The 18,327-nt window shown below is 32.5% G+C and overlaps 3 protein-coding genes across 6 annotated transcripts; 2 read left to right on the top strand and 1 right to left on the bottom strand.

The window, feature by feature from the left end:
• Nucleotides 1–3: 3 nt before the first annotated feature.
• Nucleotides 4–841, top strand: LOC124954885 (SNAPIN protein homolog). 4 transcript variants are annotated; one of them, XM_047508483.1, is made up of 3 exons: nucleotides 4–139; nucleotides 259–430; nucleotides 547–841. In XM_047508483.1, the coding sequence occupies exons 2-3, from the start codon at nucleotides 279–281 to the stop codon at nucleotides 839–841; spliced, it is 447 nt and encodes a 148-aa protein (XP_047364439.1). In that variant the 5' UTR covers nucleotides 4–139; nucleotides 259–278. The 4 variants fall into 4 exon arrangements, with proteins under 4 accessions (XP_047364439.1, XP_047364437.1, XP_047364438.1 ...); XM_047508481.1 differs by having other exon boundaries at nucleotides 68–139; nucleotides 223–430; XM_047508482.1 differs by having other exon boundaries at nucleotides 121–139; nucleotides 201–430.
• Nucleotides 842–940: 99 nt separating this feature from the next.
• LOC124954883 (methyltransferase N6AMT1) lies at nucleotides 941–3,581 on the top strand. Its single transcript, XM_047508479.1, has one exon. It carries the CDS (start codon nucleotides 941–943, stop codon nucleotides 1,592–1,594), a length of 654 nt encoding a protein of 217 aa, XP_047364435.1. The 3' UTR covers nucleotides 1,595–3,581.
• LOC124954886 lies at nucleotides 1,212–6,546 on the bottom strand. Its single transcript, XM_047508485.1, has 9 exons — nucleotides 6,431–6,546; nucleotides 6,040–6,144; nucleotides 4,887–5,394; nucleotides 4,113–4,597; nucleotides 3,894–4,033; nucleotides 3,633–3,791; nucleotides 3,263–3,532; nucleotides 2,632–2,883; nucleotides 1,212–2,537 (listed from the first exon to the last, which is right to left on the bottom strand). Exons 1-9 carry the CDS (start codon nucleotides 6,540–6,542, stop codon nucleotides 2,202–2,204), a joined length of 2,367 nt encoding a protein of 788 aa, XP_047364441.1. The 5' UTR covers nucleotides 6,543–6,546; the 3' UTR covers nucleotides 1,212–2,201.
• Between the last annotated feature and the right edge of the window lie 11,781 nt (nucleotides 6,547–18,327).

Below are 18,327 nucleotides of genomic sequence, written 5' to 3' on the forward strand. Positions count from 1 at the left end.
GCTTACGATATTTACTAGGCGTCCTGATCGAGTTTGCCAAATTCCCCGTTAGATGGCGGGAGATGAAAAAAAAACTTCCTATTGATTAGAAAGTCTATTGGTTAATTTATTTCGTGTCCATTTTGACATACGTGAGATGGTAAATATTTTATAAATAGTTACAATTTTATGAGAAAGTTGAATAATTTAATCCGATTCAGAAATTTATTCTGATATTCCCAGTTGAGAAGACCGATCAAAATTAAATTATGTCGACAGAGGAATCAACACCTCCTGCTATGGATGTAGATACCGCGAGCGATAACACATCTATAGATGACAAAATAGATGATTTTTGTGAAAATCCAACTAGGGATGCTCTGACAGAAGGTTTAATGAGTTTACTGAAGCCAACCGTCGATCAGTTGGATGAAAGAATTCGTGCTACTAGGTATACGAATCTTTAGTTAAATGTTTATATAACCTATATGTCCGCTCGTAGAGCAAGAGAAATCTTAGGATTTCTTAAATTCGAATCGAAGATATTATTTTTTTACTCTCTTGTAGAATATGTCAGATAGAATTGAAGCAGCGTATTGAATCACTGACAGATGTATTAACGAGAATCAACGAGGCTCTTCAGTCCCCGTTCGAGACTGACTCTTACGTTAAGAAGCTTATAAATGCTAAGCAAAAAATAACAGTTGTAAGCAACATCTTACAAACGACTCAGGAACGAATAAATAAACTTCATCAGGCTGTAGAAAGAAATACGGCAAAGAGAAAGGCGTTATTGGATCATAGTTCTATGTATAGTAGTACTTCCAGTATACAAGAAAAAGAAGAAGGAGGAGAAAATTAAATATTAGCGCATTAAAAGATTCTCTTGTCGTTGTATTCCTGACAAAGGGAATAATTCGGATACGATCGATTTATATGTTTCTTTGAACTTTCTTGTTAAATGATAATGGATACTCCTATAGTAAAACTCTCCGACGAGGATCTTGAAACTGTTTACGAACCGGCAGAGGATTCTTTCCTCTTAATAGACGCTTTGGAGAGCGATTTGGAGTGTTTGAAAGTTATCAAACCAGTTGTCTGTTTAGAAATTGGTAGTGGATCTGGTATAGTCATAACTGCATTGGCAATGGCATTGAATAAGTATAGTCAAAGTTATTACTTGGCGATTGATATTAATCCCAATGCGTGTAAAAGTACAAAAAGAACCGGTAACATTAATTTGATTGATATAAATGTTATACAAATGGATTTATTAAATAATATACGTAACGAGCAAACGTTCGATATTATTGTATTCAATCCGCCGTATGTGTTAACGGAGAGCAAAGAAGTTACGGAGAAAAGATTAGTTTTTAAAACATGGGCCGGTGGAAATCATGGGAGAGAAGTTATGGAACGAGTATTTCCGCACATTCCTAAATTATTATCGAATATTGGAATGTTTTATCTCGTTGTTATTAAAGAAAATGATCCGAATTATATCCTAGAAATGTTAAAACGTTTCGATATGGTAGGAACTGTTGTAAAAGAAAGGAAAGTTAGAGGAGAACATTTGTATGTGATGCGTTTTACCAAAAATACAACTACTCGTTGAATTGACATTAATCGATATAATATATAAATGAGATATAAAATCGGGTTTGCGGTAATGCATTTTTAGTAATGATTTGTTCTTTTTCCTTTCTTTTGTTTTCTCTCTCTCTCTCTCTCTCTCTCTCTTTTTTCTTTTTCTTTTTTTTTTTTGTTTTTTGACATTGTATATTACATTATAATAAACATTGTAAATATTCCTGTATAATTTATGTTACACACGCCATTTTTATTATCATAAAGGAATGACAAAATTGGTGTGTACCTAAGAGTATCATAATTTATTGTATCATATCGTACATATTATATATTCAAAAACGGCCATGTAAAATGCCGTAGAGTCATCAGTGATATGTAACGTATGGCTGTTCTAATGCGCTCTCGTCGCGAATAACAGGACGCGAGCACTTTGAACATATTATATACTATGAAATTCTTTGCATTCCTAATACTTTGGATTATAAATTAAATACCATGTGAGAAAATTAATCTTAGTTTATAATGATAGTCTTTCGATCGCTATGTCGATTGATTAATTCACTTTGTTTTTGTTGCTCGTGCTAATCACGCGATTTGTCTTATGGGAGGAAAAAAAGAAATTAAACATTTTACTACGTATCGATGGATTTAGACCTATAAATTCTTTGCAATTTTATATGTAACGCTGCTGCGCTAACGGTCATTAAAATGAGTGTACCCAACATGAGTGAAAGTGCAGCGTAAAAACCGTTATTACTCATGCAAATGTTCTCCTCTTTCGAAACTTCATTTACAAAGGACGACTCTTCGATATTCTCCAACACTTGATTACTGACTGCACTGAGGTCATCCAGCATGATCACTTTGAAACCACGTCCAACTCTAACTGGATCTGTCAATAGTGGTGCCATTGACGTGTTCGAAGGTGCATAAGATACCGAGCGACGTCTTCTACCTGGTTCGATTTGCTAAAAAGAGAACAGAAAATATACGAATGTTGTATGAAACGTATGCATGCGTTTTAGTATAGCTATAATATATTAGTAGAGTTATAATACGCACTTGATTTGGTTCTGGACAAGCTTGACAATCCGTTTTACAAAGTTCCACGTTACATTCGATGAATAAATCCATCACATCGGGGAATTTAAAAGCTTGGAAAAATGCATAGGCTATAATCGAGGCACCTGTATTCCCCGTATCGTTTGTTTTTTGAAATGCTCCAAATAATTTTGGTTTAAGTATGCAACCACGTTCGTCTGTAAGCTGCAGGGTGTTAGTAGAGCTCTCGTCTCGTGCAACGCAATCGCGTACCTACGTCAACAGAATAAAGTAATGTGTAATGTGTACTTACGACAAAACAATAGAAACGATTTGATTATTTATTCGTCTACGGAACAATTCGTCAATGATTTATGTATCTATAGGAATAGTTAGTCAATGTGCCAAATTTTGATCATTAAAAATTAGTAAAAACGATAAGCGAGATGAAAGTAATTGTTGAGGCACACATAAATATTATCGAGTAAAATAATTTCTCAATTTGTTATTTTTATTTCACGAATGATTAGAAAACAGAATCAAAATGGACGAATTACTTAACCAGAATTATTTTTATCCGACTTATCGTTTTGATCAAATATTTTTTATAGTTTCGTAATTGGACAATCGTATAGATATATTCAAGACTAACCTGAAGATCGAAAGCAGGATCTCCTTCCACGGTTACTACCAATGTCATGGTCTCTCCAATTTTAACCAATCCATCGGCTATCGGAGCGAACGGACCTTTTCCAATTTGTATGTCTAATTTAGCCACCGCCGTATCACCGCTGAACGTCACGATCTCCTGATTGAGCATATCTACGGATAAATTTACCGAAAGCGCCTTATTGATGTTACCCTCCCAAAGACAACGTACTCGTCGCACTGTATCCCAAACCTCTTGTATCCCTGGCTCGTTCTGTAAAGATTTTAGTTTGAATGTCTGATAATAAAAGAATAAATCCATTCGCCGTTCAAACTATTCATAATGATCATTGTTAAGATGGCGAAGAACGAACCTGCAAGACCAAGACATTTTCAAGATAGGCTTGACCGGCCTCACCCTCGAAGTCATTGATGAATTGTGTACCACAAGAGTCCAAGCTAACCGTGAAGGAATATTCAGTTTTTCCAGAATTTTCTTCAACGTATCGACAATCTGGATTCATGAAGAAGCCCTAAAAATACAAAAGATTTTCTTTGTCTCTTTCTCTTTTTTCTTTTTTCTTTTTCTTTTTTTTTTTTTTTTTTTTTACTAACCAATAACGTAATAACATTACCTTCGAATAAATCACACCGTCGAATGCTCGATTGAATTCGATGTTGATCGTCATCATCGTCTTCCCACATTCGACCGAGATATTATGAATATGGGGTGGATGTTTGAGATCATCGTCGGTCTCGTCGACCTGCGTTACGCCTACGTAGTTACGAAAGATAAACAAAATACTGAAAGACAAGGTGCAAGGAGGCGAAGAAAAAGAGCAATAAAATCTTACCGGTCCCAGTGGTCCCAGCGGTCCCAGTTGTACCAGTCCCACCAGGACCCGTTGTTCCTCCACCAGTATTAATACCCGGCGTTCCAATGGGCGTAGGGAATGGCGGGGAAGGCGTGGCGCCAGGAGTCGAATAAGTATAACCAGCGGAACCGTCTATGGTGCCCGTTGGGATAGGTGTAGGGAATCCGGGTGTAGGAGATGGCTGCGAAACGTAACCACCCTGCGAATCGTATGTACTACCCGATACAGTGCCGGTCGATGAGAATCCTGGTCTTTGAGAGGTATATCCATAAGGGGTTGTAAAACCAGCAGGAGAGGGATAACCAGCTGATGGAGATGCGGAGCCGAAGGATGGTGTACTGGAAGGAAAGGCGCTGGTTTTTGGCGGTAAATACGTCGTCGAGAAACCACCTGGTTGAGAAGGATAACCACCAACTGGTTGCGAGACTTTTGGTGGTAATGCTGTCGACGGTGGCCTTGGAGTGCTATTGACAAAAGAAGAAAATAATTGCTAAACATTTATTTTCTTGCTGGTTACGTCAGACTAGAACAATCGCATTGTCGATTTAACTTGAATAACATTTAATACTCTTTCAAAGTCGGCTTATGCAATGCTGTACTTTCTTTCTTCTTCTTATTTTTTTTTTTTTCTTTTTTTCCATTCCGATCTCGCGTGTACCGGGACAATAAAGCTTAGGAAATATAGGAAAGTAGCTCGTTTCGAGTCTGAGCGATGCTATTAAAAGGCTAAAAGGAAGAATCATTTTAGCGTACCTTGGATTGCTCGACGGGAAGCCACTATATTGCGGGGGCAAATAGGTAGACGATTGGGACGTCGAGGACGTCGAGGAAGGGAAAGTTCCAGGTCTCGTTTCCGCGGATGGATAATTGGAAGGGCCGGTTGTACCTCCGAAAGGAGGGAAGGTAGAAGATGCCGGAACGTAGGAAGATGGTGGTCGCGGATTAAACGTCGGAGAACTGCCATAATTATTTTGAGGGATGTAAGTAGAGGATGGACGTAAACTGGTAGGTGAACCGTAGAGAGTGCTGGCCGTTGATAAACCATGAGAAGAAGTGTCAATGTTGGGAGGTAACGAATGAGGTACATTAGCTGGCGTGTACAAGGAGGACGGTCTCTGATAAGGATAATTGGTCACTTCATTCTGACTCGGAGAATAAGCCGATTCTTGTTGGTTGATTGCCGGCTGGAAAGGTCGAGGCTTTTCCGGAGGTCTCTGGGTGCTATACGGTGGCAGGTAGGCGTTGTCCGATTGTTGGCGAACTGAAAAAAGATACAAACTCATCGAGAACGAAGATACTTGTTCTTTTATTATCGCTTCGATCCTCAATATATTATATGTATAAATATATATATACACACATATAATTCTCGAGTATGCGAAGGATAAAGGAAATCGAATAAAACGAAAGGAAATATCGCGAGAATGCAACGAGACGTTGATTTGGATGTTCCCTTGTCTTTGAAGAGCGTCCGATTCGTCTTGTAGATCGGCGCGATGATCGCTGAGATGGAAGAATTATTATTGATAGTTAATATAAGCAAACTACGGTGAAGCACGTTCGTATGTGTACGTGTTACATCGTATGTGTCGAGTGTAAATTATAAACGTGAAGTTTTGATAGGTTTGCTAGATGAGTATCTCTACGTACGTATTAACGAGCGTTCGTTTATTATCTCGTATACATTATAATATGGAGAGAGAGAGAGAGAGAGAGAGAGAGAGAGAGAGAGAGAGAGAGAGAGAGAGAGAGAGAGAGAGAGAGAGAGAGAGAGTGAGAGTGAGAGTGAGAGTGTGTGCGTGTGTGTGTGTGTGTGTGTGAAAGAGAGAAAAAAAGAGAATAGCGTAATGATGCGTGATTTAGAGAACTCGCCGTTATCCTCTCGCTCGTCGAAAGGAGAACCTACTTTTACGTGCGCCCTGTCGGTAGATCCCTTGAATCCACTCTAGGATATTTTGTGCCATCACGTCTGCAGCCGACGCTGGAGCGGCTCGCTGGACTCTCGAGCGTGCTAATGGATTTCAAAGGATTTTTTTTTGGTCAACTTATTTGTCACTTCTCGTCGCTTCTCGTTTTTTTTTCTTTCTTTCTTTCTTTCTTTCTTTCTTTCTTTCTTTCTTTCTCTTTCCTTTCTATCTTTTTTCTCTCTTTTTTTTTTATTTTTTTTTTTTTTTTTTTTTTTTTTTTTTTTTTATATCTTTTACTCTTTATTCTTTTTATTTTTATTTTTTACTTTCTCTTCATCGATCGTGAGACACTAAGCGAACTCGAGACGAGTCCTCCCATAACTCCCTTACCAGCTTCGACGACGTCGTCCGACGTTCTCACGAACAGGGCATGTCCTATGTATTCTTGACCCATCGTTGCTCCAAGAACAGCTACGACGAGTAACGTCGTACTGCGCCACATCGTCCCTTATCTGTAATCGACATTAATCGGATTAAAGGTATCAACTTTTCAAGTTAAATCTATAGCGATATAAAATTATTGAATCCTATTATATCCTATTTACGATTATTTATACGATATTATTTCATTCGACAAAATTATTACATTTTTTAACGCATTTTTCTTTGTTTTTTGATTCATAAAAAAACAAAGAAAAAAGGAATTGGGACGAAGGTTTTCAAGGACTCTCAAGATGCGACAACGATCGTGACTCTTGCAGAGTTCGAAAGTAGAAAGCGATAGTTATGAAATCTCCGCTTGGGATCCCTCTCAAGGTTGACGTCAGCCTTCAAAGGCAATGGTACAGGAAACCATAAAAATTTAGATAATGATTTCTCATCGAGTTTTATCTTACGAGTTACTTTTCAACCATCGGCCCGAAACTTTATGAGAAAATATCCGATTATGAAGTGTTACTTACAACGAGAAGAGTTAGGATAACTTATTTTTAATGAGCATCTCGTGAATGGATAAGGAACAAAGATTATGAGAGAGAGAAAGAGAGAGAGAGAGAGAGAGAGAGAGAGAGAATGTGAAATGAGATTGTAAGATTTTAGACTCCAAAAGGAGTACTTTGATCTCGAAAGAAAAATTGTACGTTGGCAAAAGATGCATTTTGACATGGTAATTCGTTCGCGATTTCGCAACGATTAAGAGAGAACGGATGGTTTGTGCAAGTGAAATCATAGCAAAGTCGGTATTAAGCGAATGAAAGTCATAAATAAAGTGTTAAAACGTTATGAGCACCTTATAGTCGTACGTATATATCTACTTAGTCATTTTCACATTGCTTATATCTATTTGCCACAAAAGCCAAATTCTAACGAGCTTTTACGTAGGTCGAAATATTTGTAAAATGATCATCGTCACGGACTCATCCACGGAAATTCATAGTAATTCGTGTAAATGTTCCTTTTATAGCTCTACGCAATTGTTACGAGAAACATTAGTTGTAACTTTCGTGGTTGGCTCGACTCAAAACATTTTTAATGAATGCAAGATATACAAGATTAAAATTATTGCATAGTTTTAATATATTCTCATTTTTTTTAGTTAATATTTATTTTTTTGTTTTTTTTTTTTTTGCTTTTTTTTTTTTAAGATGACTTTATATCATTAACATTTTGATAGTTTGGATATATGATCGATCCTTCTTTTTTACAAACTCAAATCATTTTATCACAAACATTGTAATAATAAATATCGATGAAATGAAATTTAATTATTTGATCTTCTTAATTAATTAATCGAAAACATTTAATAGAAAACATTCGTGGAATATTGTATGACGGATATATTGTTCGTCTTTTTTCGATAATAAAACGTCGTTTCTATGCAGCATAATATTTATTCCTTTTCGGTGTATCGAAGAATCATGATTCAAAAAATGCTGATTTAGAGTTCGAAAAGTCAATGGAAAGAATCGAAGAATCGTGCTCGACCGAGGTGAAAGGTGAAAGTCTCGCAGTCTCGAAGGGAAAAGATCTTCTCGTGGTACTCGTAGATCGTAGGAGCAAGCAAAAGATAGTATACACGGAGACATCGAGATACTCTCGAAACATAGAAAGAGAAGTCGAGAGAGTAAAAGAGAGAGAGAGAGAGAGAGAGAGAAATTCAAGATTCAAAGAGAGAAGAGCATCGATTCATTCATCAATTCATTCGGTAAATGCACAGGTACGACTTTCTAATCTAATCTTAATTTCTTACTTCTATGAGATCTAATCCAGTTTAAATTTCCTTAAAATTTTTATCAACAGGACAAATTAAATAATAATAATATTAGAAAATGTTTCTCCTTTTATCTCGTTAGTAATTAATCCAAAAGTAGATTGAGTTTATGTGCGTATTTGTGTGCGATGAGAAAAAAATTCCATGATAACATCAAAGTTTTCTTGTATGTCAAATGTTATTATCAATATAAAAAATATATATGTATATATATATATATATATATATATATACATTTATTTATTTATTTATTGAGAATAATAACGCGTAAAGGAAGAAAAGAAAAAGGAAATTGTAAATATATAATAAGAACTGTTATATGAAAATTAATCGAGCGAATGTATAATTTTTGCATGTATTAGAAACGAATCGATTCGTTGTAAGTAGTCGTAGGTGTCTCCTCTAGGCAACCTGTTCCCGCGAATAAAATTAATAGAAGCACGTTAATTAAATTGGACTGTCGGCTAATTAGTGAAGCGGCCTAAGCGAGTGCAAAGAACGGTTTGTGCAGGTACACGAGGACTTTGCGAAAGACGAGTAGGTATCTGAGCGATATCGTAACTATGAGTTGAGGGAATCGTATCGAGGGACCTCGCCGAGCGTGTAATTATCGTGCGAAATCCTCTCGAGGACGAGATGCGTCCTCACGCGCGCATCTCTGCGGTTACGAGCTACTTCCAAGCGATTAAGCAAGATCGCACTTGAGATCGTTCCTGCGGTTTCTTTCTTTCCTTCTTCTACCTCTTGTTTTTCTTTTTTCTTTTTTCCTCTTGTTACTTTTTTCTTTTTTCTTTTTTTCCCTCCCCTCCCTCCCCACCTCCCCTTTTTTCTTCTTTCTGTTTCTTTTTCTCTTTCACTTCTTCCTTTTCATCTTTCTTCTCTCTTTCGTCCGTCTTACCTTACATTTCGTTTTCAAGAATTTTAATAACGAGTCTGACTAACTCTTTTATTATCTGCATTACGTGCTCGGTTTCATAACGAGCGCGCCTTCCAAGATGGTACATTTGGAATCGCCTGCTGAGACTACGATCATTATTCTTCTAAATGTAATCTACAAATCCGTCTTTATCCCTCTCTAGTTTCCTCATTCGATGCCACCTTCCATCTGGCTATGTTTAATATGTCGCGTGAAATAGATCGTTTGATTGCGACTATTTCATTTCTGTTTTTATACTAGATACTTGTACATTGATTTTTTTTATACATTTGCTATATATCTATTCCGAGTTTTAACAAGTTGCAAACAAATCACGGAGAGATATTTTATATTTTGTTTTATATTATATATTATATATACATAATATATATGTACTATATAATATAATATAATATAATATAATATAATATAATATAATATAATATAAATATTTACAAGGTATTAATTCAATTTATTCGATTTCATACGTACACACGTATACACTTATAGGAATATATATATATATATATATATATATATATATATTCCTATAAGTGTATACAGCGTGAAACATAAATTGCATCACCCCAATGTTATTTAAAAATTTTACAAAAAATGAATATAAAAGAAAAAGAAAAAGAAAAGTGGGAGTCTTCGTGTTTATTTAAGAAAAATACATAAGAAATTATATAAGAAAAAGAAAAGTGTTGGTAAGTTCACTGTTAATGGAAATAATCGATGATAGCTGAAGCTATTACGATGATAGTTGGTAGTCTATCGCAGTATTTCTCAATGCGAAACGATATCTGCCATTTTACGTTCAAAGCTAAGAAACGGATTAATTTCTAAAAGATTTTCCGATAATTTTTCTAAAATGTTTTTGCTATATATTATGCATATTTTATATATATTATCCCACGGTATCATTACAAATAAATCTAATGGATCGCAAAAGGACAGAAAGGTTGAGAGACGCTGATCTATAGGATAGTAGCAAGCAAAAAGCTCTTTGATCTCTACGAGAAAACTGTTACGTTCGATAGGTCTGGGTCAGGAGGACATTGATTTCCTTTTTCACTGACACAAGAACGCTAAGGAAGATTCATTGCCAACGAAAAAGGAGAATTATATGTGTTTTCTATCTCGAGAAGATACCTAATATGCAATTAATTAATTTAACAGTATCGACTTATCGTAGAATTTCATCGAACGTTTGTCGCGATCGATCGAGTACAAAGAAAAAAAAAAGTTTCCCATGGAAAGTTCATTTGTAAATTTTTTTTTTTTTTTTTTTTTTTTTTTTTTTTTTTTTTTTTTTATTTTTTTTATTTTAACACAGATCAACTAGAAACGATGTATTCGGTGAAACTAAAACTCATCCTTTCCTAATTTCTCTTTCCTTTTCTTTTTTATATTTTTTTTTCTTTTTGTTTCTTTTTTTTCTTTCTTTTTTTCTTTCGTATTCGATACATTTAGTGTCGATTCTCTCGTTATATTATTTTTTTTAAATATATATAAAATAAATATATATAAATGTAATCCCCAATATTCTATAAGATCGCCAAACAGTTTCGTGTTAGTTTCGAAACTTTCGGTATTATTGAAGCACTCGTTATGCACTCTCTCTCTCTCTCTCTCTCTCTCTCTCTCTCTCTTCCTCTCTCTCTCTCTTTAGACATTTCTATCAACGCACGGCTCAAGTACGACAAAACGCATGCTAATACTCGTTTCTAAATGCCAACGATCGATTCACGCGAATAGGTATTTTGAAACTTTTCTTTTAAAATGGCACGACTATGTTTTTTTTATCCATTTTTTCTTCTTCTTCTTTTTTTTTTTTCTTTTTAATAGCAGAGATGATGTTGATTTATATCCGATTTTTTTTCAAGATGCCAATTAAACATTTTTATCATATAACAATAAAGAAACAATTACATATATATATATATATATATATATATATATATATATATATACATATAATTATACATATATATAAACGTATATAAAAAAGAAAAATCCAATAAAATTTTGTACACGTTTCATTGTTAATTGTTACATTAAAAATTTTTTACATCGGTTATTTTTTTTCTATATAACAATAAGAAACTATATATATATATATATAGTTTCTTATCGTTGATAATAGTTCGAAATAGAAGTTCTATTAATTTCAAACTAATGGCACCCCTTTCACGCATATTCGATACGATATTTTGAATCGTAACAAGTACTCGATTTAACATGTGCTTACGATGTTAACTTTCCAAACAGTTTCAATAGTAGTTAAAATTAGACGAGTTTGGATCAAATAGAAAACAAAATTGGATTTTATAAAAATAAAATTTTAATTATAAATTCAGTCATCGAACCAATAAATTTAATTGTGTTTTTTCCAATTTAAAATGATCTTTTTTTTTTATACCGAATGGGTCAAAAGTTTCCAAATGATTTTAAATATGAATTACTCTTTTTCGAGACTTTTCCGGCTAATTTATTTTTTTGTTCAAATAGTACAATTACAATCCCAACTACAAGCCTAAAATTTATATATATATAGTATATACAAAAATATAAAAAATAGTGTAAAAAGTGCTAAATAAAGGAAAACACTTATTTCTTAATAGTATCCATTTTAAAAGAAACTCGGTATGCTTTTCTATTTCTTTTACTTTACTTTACGAAATCCAACTCACGTCTTGTTCACCGTTTAACAAAAGAAAAAAATATATTCTACAACGAACGATGTAAGCCATGTTCTACGTGCAATAAATAGTATATGTATGTATGTACATACATATATATATATATGTACGGTAGGTGCATCTTTTGTCTTCGTCTGGTACATACATAAACTATTTACGTTTCTCATGAATATATACAACGTGAATCGTAAACTCTACAAAATCTTATTTTTTTTACACTTTTCGAAATTGTAGGAAATAAGTGAAAGAAAATAATAATAATGTACAATGCTTTAAATAAATTTGTTATGGTTGATCGTAAAAGAAAACGTTCACTATTAATTCAAATTTTTAATGATCACCATATGTACGTATATATATATATATATATGGTTTATAATCCATATATTTAATGCGTGTATGTATTCACTTTCTTCACGACACGTCGTGACCAAACGATCGATCATTATCGTTTCTCCTTCTTCTCGGTTTCTCTCACTCTCGCTAGAACGTGTCAACATATTATGTACGGTAGACACACATACATATGTACATACATTCTGCCTTTAGATAGGGTATCTTTTAGAAGTAAAAACTTTTTTATTTCTCGTGGTTTAGATTAACGTACTTAACATTGAATCGTCAACTATACGGACTGCTACGCTTCATTTTAACTTGAACAAAATAACGTATAAGAGTAACACACTTTCTTTTTTGAGTTCGTCCTTATGGTTATTACGGATTGAATGACACCAAAGATTTAACTTGTATTATACTTGTGAAAAGATGGAGATACACGATCTTTTTAAATGTATAAGAGAGATTTGATGAAAGAGATGAGTTTGAAATTACCAAAAATGTTTATTTATCTAGGTCAAAGTAAATAAGAGAGAATGAATGAATGAACGAAATTCACGAGAGGTTATCCCTTATAAGTATATCTAATGTTTTAATATTGACTGTTATAAATGTATCATAATATTGTTGTCGTAAAAAGGAAAAAAGATATCATGGCACACGTAAAAGGATCAAACGTTTATAAATTTCCGAACGAATCAGCACCAAGTATTAATCCATTTTTTCTTTTTTTTTTTTTTTTTTTTTTTTTTTTTTCTTCTTCACTGGATTTTGTAAGATGGACCGACGTAGATATCACATGGAAGGAAGTAATATTTTCTCCGATTCGAAACTTGGCTCACCTGGCAGTGAAATCCTTTGAGCAGAGAGAAAGAGTCGTGTCCAGTGGATAAATAGCGTTGATCTTCCCTCGCGATTCCGCCGGCGAAAGATTCGCGTTCCACCGCGCGCTAGCTTATGAGAAAGGTGAGAGCGAATACCTGGGAGCATCTTCATTCAAGCTTTATATAGGTATTGTGCCCCCTTACCTAGCTACGTTGTAGAAAGACCATGCCATCACCGTGCCGTCGTAATTTTATCATCAGCGAGAGTGAAAAAACGATCTTCTGATGAAATTGCGTTAGGACTTATGTACAACTAAAATAATTCTCGAGATCATATTCTTTACATTTCCAGGTCGGACATAAAATAACAACGACACTATCATGATTTTCATGAAACTATTACAATTATTATTAAGAATAATCGATACGCATTATTTTCTCTATTATCTCTAGGTATAATTATATTATTATAAGGTGTATATTATATATATATTATTATCAATGAAGTTTTCATTCGATTTCATTTTTAATTCGATCCAATGATTTTATGATAAGTCAAATAATATCAGTGAGATGAAATAAAAAGATTGTCTAGTTATGTTATTACATTGTTTCATTAAAAGGTTCGATAGTATCTTAAAGTTGAAATTTTTCTCTCAGCTTGTTTAGGGAAAAAGTCACGTGGATCGATACAAATTTAACAATTAAGTAAGATTCAACCTATGAAAGCAACACTTTTTATATTCCGAATTATCTCTCTTTCTCTCTCTCTCTCTCTCCCTCCCTCTTTCTCTCTCTCTCTCTCTCTCTCTCTCTCTCTCTCTCTTCTTCTCTCTTTCTCTCTCTTTCTCTGGGATATTAATTTATAAAAGTGAATTATTCAATGCGAACTCGTAGCGAAGATAAGGATCTCTCGAGGATTAGAAACAAAGTTCGTGCGACTAGCTTTCGCACTCACTCGTGCGATCTATCAAGATCCCACTATAGTTAATGCATAACGATGAACGATCGATATTAAGCACGATTAATGAGAAAATAACAAGGAATTTTTGTTCCCAAAGGACGATAATGTTATATCTAATCTTCAATTATTATGATAATTAAATTAGAAGATTTTTATATTAAATAACTCTTGTAAGTAGTTTCACAAATGTTGCATTTGTTAAAAATTATAGATTAATCTTTCTATTTATATATCAAGTAACACGTTTGAAATTTGTAAATATAACTTTGCATTAGAATTAACGTTATTTTCGCATAAGTACGTTTTTAAATATTTTTTAAGAAATCAATAAATTTTGCGTAAATTTTTTTAAGCATTTAAATTATTAGAAGAATTAAATTGAGAGATTTTATTTTATTTTAATATCGTATAAAATTTTTTGATTTTATTTTTATATTATAATTTATATCATTCTCGTGCGTATAATTATCAAAATTATTAAAAGAATATTTACAAAAACTAAATAAATCTTTCAAAAAAAAAAAAAAAAAAAAAAAAAAAAAAGAAGTATCTTTAGGTATAAATTATTAAAAATTTGATCGTTTCTATTTATTTATTTTCTTTCTATACCTATCAAATAACATGTATAAAATCTTTTGATTATTTTCAACCAGATATATATTTCTATACAAGGACACGTTAGATGAATGAACGACCAAAATAAGAAACGAGTTCTTTTTACATGATCGATAGGGCGCGCTAAAGTATACGTGAGAAAGAATTAGGATAGACTTGACGATATAAACGACCTTTAACCAGTGTGTGCACATGAAGACGATAGAAGTGAAAGGCTCACAATGTAACGAGTCAATGCGTTATTCGATGCGTCTATTTTTTCTCTATATAAAAATAGAGATTCTCCAAATTTTTTCTTCAAATAGAAATTAATGAAATTATGGTCAATCTATATCTGATAAAACTATTATCTTATTAAATTTGTATTCAGATAATTCAAACCAATATAATGAATATAATGAATAAATGTTATTCGAAAATTGATTGCATCATATAACGATAAGAAATGTTCATTATTCGTATAAATTTGTAAATGTAATTGATTTGTGTGCGTTTAAAACATATTTATTTTATACATAATGATTTAACAGAAATAATTAAGAAAAATATTTAATAGATATATTTGTAACTTTTCCAATGGATATATTAAAAGATGCATAAAAAGTAATAAGAATTGAAAGGATAAAAGGGTAGCGTATTAGCTTACCGATCTTTCGATATAAATTACGTGTACTTTACTATAATCTCGGTGCTACCTGTGTCAAGTATATTCAACTACAGTAAATAAACGTAGTACTCGTTAAAATTGTTCATAATTACGCTATGATGAAAGAAACATAAAAGTTTACCCTTACATATTTACATATTTACGCATACATACATGAATAATATCTATGAAAAAAATTAAATATGCTCCTCAACGAAATTATCTTCAAAATACATCGACGTAATAAAATAGAAAAGAAAAAAAAAAAAAAAAAAAAAGAAAAGAAAGGAATAGAAAAAAGAAAAGCTAAAAATATTCTCTTTTATCCTTTTCACGGCCTTTCTTTTCTCGAGCTTTTTTTTCTCTCCACTTAAAAACAATTTTATAGAAGGTAATATATACGGAAATATATATACGCTCGATATATGTAACAGTTTAAACGCAAAATCCTTCTTACGCATGAATATTTGCATCGGCTTTACAGTAGAAAAGCATGTTGCATAAAGGACGAAGGTTGCGGTCAACTCAAGGTAAAAGATCATTTCCATTTGATCTGTTTGCGAAATTTCCTTCAAAATAACTACGATTCTCTCTTTGATATTTATACATTATATAACAATAAAATTTCTATTATATAGACATAAACACACACACACACACACACATTGTTGGGTCTTCACAAATTATTCTATTTAAAATATCCTTGTAGTCTTGCCAAAATGATTAACGTAGGTAACAGAAATGACGACACGATTAAGATAGTATATATTAACGTGTTCATCAGCGAAAGGCAACAAAAGTTACTTCTTTAAAGCATTGAATCGGCTAATTATTGAGAGAAAGGATGTGGTAGTTAGCCGTCGACCGACACTGAAGGATTTCCGAGAGAAAGAAAGCCATACGCCAAAGGCGATTTTTGGTGTTCTCACTTAAACTATACAAGCCAACACGTAATCGTTTGTTTTGTTTGCCGGCTGTTGCTTCGGAAGCATTATGCAAAGATTTCTTCTTTTCTTTGACTCCAAGAAAAGGATAGGAAAGATGTAATTAATCGATAGATAAAGAAAGAGATAGAGTTGAAGAAAGGGAGACGTATATCTATATGTGTGTATGTGTGTGTATATATTTATATATGTATATGTGTAGCGCTGTCTCATACACGTGTATGTTTTACGACCTTACTATCGACACAAAAGGCCACTGCCGCTTTCTCGTGGCGTTTTTTACGCAGCGACGACAAATGATCCTACGATGATAAGTCGAATATCGCAATGAAAGGTTCCTTCTTCTTACTAAAAATATCGATAGGATGGGCTACTAGTTACGACATTAAACATCAGGTAAGAATGAGTATAATCGATGAACATACGTATTTATCTATATATTGATAATTATTACGGGAATATTTTTAGAAAGATAATTCTGTAAAAATTACAATTTGTAAAAAAAATAATTTCTGAATCATTCTTATATTTTTGATTAATTCCGAAAATATTCACACGTAAATTGAATACGTGAATATTAATAATATAGAAAAAAATTATTTCTTTGATACAAAAAAAATAATTTGTTTATTAATTATTTATTAATTTTATAAATTAGTTGCATGCAATCTGAATTTTTACTTAGCAAAGTAAAACGAATTTCTTTATAACAAATTGTTAATTAGTTATGCTGATAAATAAAGAAAAATCTACCCTTTAAAACGATAGTCCATTCAAGTCTCTACGACTTTTAGTTCCAGAAATATTCCTATGTAAATGGAAAACGTGGTTATTAATAAAAAAAATAATTTGTTTATTGATTATTTATTAATTCATGTAATTTTATAAAACAATCGCAATTTGAATTTCTTTCTATTTTTGCGAAATAATGCAAATTTACTTTCTAAGAAATTGTTTATAAAAATTGTTTATAACAAATTGTTAATTAATTGTAAACAATATTTTGAAAAAAATAAAGAAAATTCTACCCTTTAAAATGGTAGCTCATTCAAGTCTCTACGATTTCTAGTTCCAGAGATATTCCCATATAAATGAAATATGTTTACATTGGCCTACTGACCTATATAATTTCATTCATTTCGGCTCGGTGACACACTGACCTATATAAATTCCGAGAATTTACGCCCGCTTACTACTACTATTACTACGAACAGCTGTAATATACGAATAATGAATGGAAATCTTTCGAAGGCGATATTTTCGGAACGAAAAGTCATAGAGACTTGAAACCAACGCCGTTTTCAAGCGTAATTTCTTCTTTATTTATTTAAATATTGCAATAATATTGTTATAATAAAATCGATTTTGTTAATAACTTTTAAAATTGAATTTTTTCGTTTCTTTCGTTATAAAGACATAACTACAAAGAAATCATATAAGTTTTTATTATTGTTAATGTAAATTTTATTTTGTTTATTTAAAATAAAGGATAAAAGATTTATTAATAATCGATAATGTATAAAATATAAAAGATCGAAAACTCAAAAATAAAATATAAAAGATCGAAATGTCGTAAGTTATGAAAACCTTTCTTTCGTAACTTATAACATTTTATTCGCATTTTTCCACGTAGTCTCTTAGCAATATTTGTTTAAAATATATTCCAAATTAAAATTTAATTAAAATGATATGTTGAAAATAGTTATAATTGGATGAGCATATGTTAACTTGTGTTGTATTAATGCTTCTGTTTAACTATTGCGGATCTCTCTTATGCAAACAGTAGATCCGATCCGACCGATAGCAGACACTTCTCGAGAGTCAAATTACTCTCGTTTGTGATCGTCTAGATCTCATTGGAGGATATTGAGGATGATAAATATTACGCAAACAACGATTCCACATTGAACATCCACAACGTGGTCGTTTGGAAAAAATTCGAACGATAGAAAGTCTGTTACTTTCTTAAACTTATATATATAAGCGTGTGTAATTACGAAATGTTTATTAAAGTGAACGTGATTAGAAATAAATTTTAAAATAGAAAATTTTATATTTACCGAAAATA

This window comes from Vespa velutina, chromosome 16 (genome assembly GCF_912470025.1).
Source record: "Vespa velutina chromosome 16, iVesVel2.1, whole genome shotgun sequence".
NCBI lineage: Eukaryota > Metazoa > Arthropoda > Insecta > Hymenoptera > Vespidae > Vespa > Vespa velutina.